An 8,516-nucleotide genomic window follows, 5' to 3' on the forward strand; every position below is an offset into this window, starting at 1 on the left:
TCCTCTTGTCCTCTGAGCTGTAAAAGTTCTGAACACTCCAGATGAAACAACTGAATGTTTTTCTACAATGGAACACTCTGGACGAATGAGGGATTAGACTGACGTACAGTACACTGTAAAATGGAGGATATTGCTCAGAATGAATGCCTGAGCACAGCCCTCACCTCAGCTCTTTTCACCCACACACTCAGACGCTTTCTGTGAGAGTCTGTGAAACTGCAACAAGAGCCGCAGCTCTTTGAGGCTCAGGACTGAACTGAAGAGTGATTTGGATCAGCTTTGACAAGTAAACCGCTCTAGTAAGAACTATCTGAGGGACAACGCATTTGGAGAGACAAAGCCTGTTTTAAAAAGGGCATGTGATATGTGATGTGATCTAAGTGTAATCAGACAACGTGTGAAAGGGCTTTTAATCAGAGCTTTTATCTGTGTGGCACTTTGTCATTTAATCAGACAGAGAAAGGGTTAACAAGAACTACAACTACTGTTAGGATGGACTGTGTTTTGAAGTGAAATACTCGGTGTCACCAGCAGATGGTGCAGTCAGAAGGCACAACATCTGTGGCAGGTTAGCTGCTTTGAAAAACACACTCCATATTTGACAGTAGTAAAGTGTTTAGTGCCTTTCGGGGTAAATTTCCTTTCATTAAGTTAATGATGTGATTTAACCGCTACAGTACAGCTCACAGATCAGCTCACACATATGTGAAAGACATGTAGTGTTTATGACATGTGATGAAGGGTTGGAGTGTATGCACATGTGCTAAAGCTAATCTGGTTCAGCTAAGACAGGAGAGTATGTGGTTGTCACACATTTAAGTTTGATAAACGGATAAATAACATGGTAAAAGGTGAATATCTGTTCATTTGTTACAAAGTCAATATAACAACAGTTCATATGTGTAATTCATAGTGGTAAAAGCAGTGGTTAAAAGCTAAATGTTTTTCTTGTGTAAACTGTAAGTCTGTTCAGTTAAACACAAATATAAGCTAACGGAGCTTTCAAAATAGGGTTTAATTTATTTTTTACAGCACTCGGGCGACTTGAGCTTGTGCTAAAGCGCGAGGCTTTGAGAGAAGTCAAAGAAATGAGGCAAAACTGTTCCTGTGCAGGCTAGCTTTAGCCACGCTCCCTCACACACACTAGCTTTAGCCACGCTCCCTCACACACACTAGCTTTAGCCACGCCCCTCACACACACTAGCTTTAGCCACGCCCCTCACACACACTAGCTTTAGCCACGCTCCCTCACACACACTAGCTTTAGCCACGCCCCTCACACACACTAGCTTTAGCCACGCTCCCTCACACACACTAGCTTTAGCCACGCCCCCTCACACACACTAGCTTTAGCTACGCCCCCTCACAAACACTAGCTTTAGCCACGCCCCTCACACACACTAGCTTTAGCTACGCCCCCTCACACACACTAGCTTTAGCCACGCCCCTCACACACACTAGCTTTAGCCACGCCCCTCACACACACTAGCTTTAGCCACACTCCCTCACACACACTAGCTTTAGCCACGCCCCTCACACACACTAGCTTTAGCCACGCTCCCTCACACACACTAGCTTTAGCTACGCCCCCTCACACACACTAGCTTTAGCCACGCCCCTCACACACACTAGCTTTAGCCACGCCCCTCACACACACTAGCTTTAGCCACGCTCCCTCACACACACTAGCTTTAGCCACGCCCCCTCACACACACTAGCTTTAGCTACGCCCCCTCACAAACACTAGCTTTAGCCACGCCCCTCACGCACACTAGCTTTAGCTACGCCCCCTCACACACACTAGCTTTAGCTACGCCCCCTCACAAACACTAGCTTTAGCTACGCCCCTCACACACACTAGCTTTAGCCACGCCCCTCACACACACTAGCTTTAGCCACGCTCCCTCACACACACTAGCTTTAGCCATGCCCCCTCACACACACTAGCTTTAGCTACGCCCCCTCACACACACTAGCTTTAGCCACGCCCCTCACACAAACTAGCTTTAGCTACGCCCCCTCACACACACTAGCTTTAGCTACGCCCCCTCACACACACTAGCTTTAGCCACGCCCCTCACACACACTAGCTTTAGCTACGCCCCCTCACACACACTAGCTTTAGCCACGCCCCTCACACAAACTAGCTTTAGCTACGCCCCCTCACACACACTAGCTTTAGCTACGCCCCCTCACACACACTAGCTTTAGCTACGCCCCTCACACACACTAGCTTTGGCTACCCCCCCTCACACAAACTAGCTTTAGCCACGCCCCTCACACACACCAGCTTTAGCTACGCCCCCTCACACACACTAGCTTTAGCCACGCACCTCACACACACTAGCTTTAGCTACGCCCCCTCACACACACTAGCTTTAGCCACGCCCCTCACACACACTAGCTTTAGCCACGCCCCCTCACACACACTAGCTTTAGCCACGCCCCTCACACACTAGCTTTAGCCAAGCCCCTCACACACACTGGCTTTAGCCAAGCCCCTCACACACAATAGCTTTAGCCACGCCCCTCACACACACTAGCTTTAGCCACGCCCCTCACACACTAGCTTTAGCCAAGCCCCTCAAACACACTAGCTTTAGCCACGCCCCTCACACACACTAGCTTTAGCCACGCCCCCTCACACACACTAGCTTTAGCCACGCCCCCTCACACACACTAGCTTTAGCCACACCCTCTCTCACACACAGACTAGTTTTAGCCACGCCCCCTTCACACACTAGTTTTAGCCACGCCCCTCACACACACTAGCTTTAGCCAAGCCCCTCACACACACTAGCTTTGACTACGCCCCCTCACACACACTAGCTTTAGCTACGCCCCCTCACACACGCTAGCTTTAGCCACGCCCCTCACACACGCTAGCTTTAGCCACGCCCCTCACACACGCTAGCTTTAGCTACGCCCCCTCACACACACTAGCTTTAGCTACGCCCCCTCACACACACTAGCTTTAGCCACGCCCCTCACACACACTAGCTTTAGCTACGCCCCCTCACACACACTAGCTTTAGCCACGCCCCTCACACACACTAGCTTTAGCCACGCCCCTCACACACACTAGCTTTAGCCACGCCCCCTCACACACACTAGCTTTAGCCACGCCCCCTCACACACACTAGCTTTAGCCACGCCCCTCACACACACTAGCTTTAGCCACGCCCCTCACACACACTAGCTTTAGCCACGCCCCTCACACACTAGCTTTAGCCAAGCCCCTCACACACACTCGCTTTAGCTACGCCCCCTCACACACACTAGCTTTAGCCACGCCCCTCACAACCACTAGCTTTAGCACAAGCCCCCTCACACACACTAGCTTTAGCCACGCCCCCTGACACACACTAGTTTTAGGCACGCCCCCTTCACACACTAGTTTCAGCCACGCCCCCTCACACACACTAGCTTTAGCTACGCCCCCTCACACACACTAGCTTTAGCCACGCCCCTCACACACATTAGCTTTAGTTACGCCCCCTCATACACACTAGCTTTAGCCACGACCCTAACACACACTAGCTTTAGCTACGCCCCCTCACACACACTGGCTTTAGCCAAGCCCCTCACACACAATAGCTTTAGCCACGCCCCTCACACACACTAGCTTTAGCCACGCCCCTCACACACTAGCTTTAGCCAAGCCCCTCAAACACACTAGCTTTAGCCACGCCCCCTCACACACACTAGCTTTAGCCACGCCCCCTCACACACACTAGCTTTAGCCACGCCCTCTCTCACACACAGACTAGTTTTAGCCACGCCCCCTTCACACACTAGTTTTAGCGACGCCCCTCACACACTAGCTTTAGCCAAGCCCCTCACACACACTAGTTTCAGCCACGCCCCCTCACACACACTAGCTTTAGCTACGCCCCCTCACACACACTAGCTTTAGCCACGCCCCTCACACACATTAGCTTTAGTTACGCCCCCTCATACACACTAGCTTTAGCCACGACCCTAACACACACTAGCTTTAGCTACGCCCCCTCACACACACTGGCTTTAGCCAAGCCCCTCACACACAATAGCTTTAGCCACGCCCCTCACACACACTAGCTTTAGCCACGCCCCTCACACACTAGCTTTAGCCAAGCCCCTCAAACACACTAGCTTTAGCCACGCCCCTCACACACACTAGCTTTAGCCACGCCCCCTCACACACACTAGCTTTAGCCACGCCCCCTCACACACACTAGCTTTAGCCACGCCCTCTCTCACACACAGACTAGTTTTAGCCACGCCCCCTTCACACACTAGTTTTAGCCACGCCCCTCACACACTAGCTTTAGCCAAGCCCCTCACACACACTAGCTTTGACTACGCCCCCTCACACACACTAGCTTTAGCTACGCCCCCTCACACACGCTAGCTTTAGCCACGCCCCTCACACACGCTAGCTTTAGCCACGCCCCTCACACACGCTAGCTTTAGCTACGCCCCCTCACACACACTAGCTTTAGCTACGCCCCCTCACACACACTAGCTTTAGCCACGCCCCTCACATACACTAGCTTTAGCTACGCCCCCTCACACACACTAGCTTTAGCCACGCCCCTCACACACACTAGCTTTAGCCACGCCCCTCACACACACTAGCTTTAGCCACGCCCCCTCACACACACTAGCTTTAGCCACGCCCCCTCACACACACTAGCTTTAGCCACGCCCCTCACACACACTAGCTTTAGCCACGCCCCTCACACACTAGCTTTAGCCAAGCCCCTCACACACACTCGCTTTAGCTACGCCCCCTCACACACACTCGCTTTAGCTACGCCCCCTCACACACACTCGCTTTAGCTACGCCCCCTCACACACACTAGCTTTAGCCACGCCCCTCACACACACTAGCTTTAGCCACGCCCCCTCACACACACTCGCTTTAGCTACGCCCCCTCACACACACTAGCTTTAGCCACGCCCCTCACAACCACTAGCTTTAGCACAAGCCCCCTCACACACACTAGCTTTAGCCACGCCCCTCACACACACTAGCTTTAGCCAAGCCCCTCACACACACTAGCTTTAGCCACGCCCCTCACACACACTAGCTTTAGCCACGCCCCTCACACAAACTACCTTTAGCCACGCCCCCTCACACACACTAGCTTTAGCCACGCCCCTCACACAACCTAGCTTTAGCCACGCCCCCTGACACACACTAGTTTTAGGCACGCCCCCTTCACACATTAGTTTCAGCCACGCCCCCTCACACACACTAGCTTTAGCTACGCCCCCTCACACACACTAGCTTTAGCCACGCCCCCTCACACACACTAGCTTTAGCTACGCCCCCTCACACACACTAGCTTTAGTCACGCCCCTCACACACACTAGCTTTAGCCACGCCCCTCACACCCACTAGCTTTAGCCACGCCCCTCACACCCACTAGCTTTAGCCATGCCCCTCACACACACTAGCTTTAGCCACGCCCCCTCACACACACTAGTTTTAGCCGCGCCCCCTTCACACACTAGTTTCAGCCACGCCCCCTCACGCACACTAGCTTTAGCCACGCCCCTCACGCACACTAGCTTTAACCGCGCCCCCCTCACACACAATGTGAACTCATGCTCTCTGTCACATGGAGACCACCCTCTGAAGAGCTCTAATGTGAACTCGTGCTCTCTGTCACATGGAGACCACCCTCTGAAGAGCTCTAATGTGAACTCATGCTCTCTGTCACATGGAGACCACCCTCTGAAGAGCTCTAATGTGAACTCATGCTCTGTCACATGGAGACCACCCTCTGAAGAACTCTAATGTGAACTCACGCTCTCTGTCACATGGAAACCACCCTCTGAAGAGCTCTAATGTGAACTCATGCTCTCTGACACATGGAGACCACCCTCTGAAGAGCTCTAATGTGAACTCATGCTCTCTGTCACATGGAGACCACCCTCTGAAGAGCTCTAATGTGAACTCATGCTCTCTGTCACATGGAGACCACCCTCTGAAGAGCTCTAATGTGAACTCATGCTCTCTGTCACATGGAGACCACCCTCTGAAGCGCTCTAATGTGAACTCATGCTCTCTGACACATGGAGACCACCCTCTGAAGAGCTCTAATGTGAACTCATGCTCTCTGACACATGGAGACCACCCTCTGAAGTGCTCTAATGTGAACTCATGCTCTCTGTCACATGGAGACCACCCTCTGAAGCGCTCTAATGTGAACTCATGCTCTCTGTCACATGGAGACCACCCTCTGAAGAGCTCTAACGTGAACTCATGCTCTCTGACACATGGAGACCACCCTCTGAAGAGCTCTAATGTGAACTCATGCTCTCTGTCACATGGAGACCACCCTCTGAAGCGCTCTAATGTGAACTCATGCTCTGTCACATGGAGACCACCCTCTGAAGCGCTCTAATGTGAACTCATGCTCTCTGACACATGGAGACCACCCTCTGAAGCGCTCTAATGTGAACTCATGCTCTCTCTCACATGGAGACCACCCTCTGAAGAGCTCTAATGTGAACTCATGCTCTCTGTCACATGGAGACCACCCTCTGAAGCGCTCTAATGTGAACTCATGCTCTGACACATGGAGACCACCCTCTGAAGCGCTCTAATGTGAACTCATGCTCTCTGTCACATGGAGACCACCCTCTGAAGCGCTCTAATGTGAATTCATGCTCTGTCACATGGAGACCACCCTCTGAAGCGCTCTAATGTGAACTCATGCTCTGACACATGGAGACCACCCTCTGAAGCGCTCTAATGTGAACTCATGCTCTCTGACACATGGAGACCACCCTCTGAAGAGCTCTAATGTGAACTCATGCTCTCTGACACATGGAGACCACCCTCTGAAGAGCTCTAATGTGAACTCATGCTCTCTGTCACATGGAGACCACCCTCTGAAGAGCTCTAATGTGAACTCGTGCTCTCTGTCACATGGAGACCACCCTCTGAAGCGCTCTAATGTGAACTCATGCTCTCTGTCACATGGAGACCACCCTCTGAAGAGCTCTAATGTGAACTCACGCTCTCTGACACATGGAGACCACCCTCTGAAGCGCTCTAATGTGAACTCATGCTCTCTGACACATAGAGACCACCCTCTGAAGAACTCTAATGTGAACTCACGCTCTCTGACACATGGAGACCACCCTCTGAAGAGCTCTAATGTGAACTCATGCTCTCTGACACATGGAGACCACCCTCTGAAGCGCTCTAATGTGAACTCATGCTCTCTGTCACATGGAGACCACCCTCTGAAGAGCTCTAATGTGAACTCATGCTCTCTGTCACATGGAGACCACCCTCTGAAGAGCTCTAATGTGAACTCATGCTCTCTGTCACATGGAGACCACCCTCTGAAGAGCTCTAATGTGAACTCATGCTCTCTGTCACATGGAGACCACCCTCTGAAGAGCTCTAATGTGAACTCATGCTCTCTGTCACATGGAGACCACCCTCTGAAGCGCTCTAATGTGAACTCATGCTCTCTGACACATGGAGACCACCCTCTGAAGCGCTCTAATGTGAACTCATGCTCTCTGACACATGGAGACCACCCTCTGAAGCGCTCTAATGTGAACTCATGCTCTCTGTCACATGGAGACCACCCTCTGAAGCGCTCTAATGTGAACTCATGCTCTCTGTCACATGGAGACCACCCTCTGAAGAGCTCTAACGTGAACTCATGCTCTCTGACACATGGAGACCACCCTCTGAAGAGCTCTAATGTGAACTCATGCTCTCTGTCACATGGAGACCACCCTCTGAAGCGCTCTAATGTGAACTCATGCTCTCTGTCACATGGAGACCACCCTCTGAAGCGCTCTAATGTGAACTCATGCTCTGACACATGGAGACCACCCTCTGAAGCGCTCTAATGTGAACTCATGCTCTCTGACACATGGAGACCACCCTCTGAAGCGCTCTAATGTGAACTCATGCTCTGACACATGGAGACCACCCTCTGAAGCGCTCTAATGTGAACTCATGCTCTCTGACACATGGAGACCACCCTCTGAAGAGCTCTAATGTGAACTCATGCTCTCTGTCACATGGAGACCACCCTCTGAAGTGCTCTAACGTGAACTCATGCTCTCTGACACCACCCTCTGAAGAGCTCTAATGTGAACTCATGCTCTCTGTCACATGGAGACCACCCTCTGAAGCGCTCTAATGTGAACTCATGCTCTCTGACACATGGAGACCACCCTCTGAAGCGCTCTAATGTGAACTCATGCTCTCTGTCACATGGAGACCACCCTCTGAAGAGCTCTAATGTGAACTCATGCTCTCTGACACATGGAGACCACCCTCTGAAGAGCTCTAATTTGAACTCATGCTCTCTGTCACATGGAGACCACCCTCTGAAGCGCTCTAATGTGAACTCATGCTCTCTGTCACATGGAGACCACCCTCTGAAGCGCTCTAATGTGAACTCATGCTCTCTGTCACATGGAGACCACCCTCTGAAGAGCTTTAATGTGAACTCATTTACCTGGGCAGAGTGCTGCTGTTGAACGTGCTC

General features: G+C 51.8%; 1 protein-coding gene across 1 annotated transcript in view; it reads right to left on the reverse strand.

Moving 5' to 3' along the window:
- LOC140355880 (uncharacterized) overlaps positions 1 to 8,516 on the reverse strand; it is a 64,991-nt gene that overhangs the window by 17,089 nt on the left and 39,386 nt on the right. The window contains exon 10 of the mRNA XM_072440519.1: positions 8,487 to 8,516. This exon is cut by the window's right edge and continues 196 nt beyond it. Within this exon, the coding sequence (XP_072296620.1) occupies positions 8,487 to 8,516 (30 nt within the window). The remainder of the gene's footprint in view (positions 1 to 8,486) is intronic.

This window comes from Eucyclogobius newberryi, unplaced genomic scaffold (assembly GCF_026437365.1).
Source record: "Eucyclogobius newberryi isolate DKJ021-1_F unplaced genomic scaffold, fEucNew1.0.hap1 SCAF_12, whole genome shotgun sequence".
Lineage (NCBI taxonomy): Eukaryota > Metazoa > Chordata > Actinopteri > Gobiiformes > Gobiidae > Eucyclogobius > Eucyclogobius newberryi.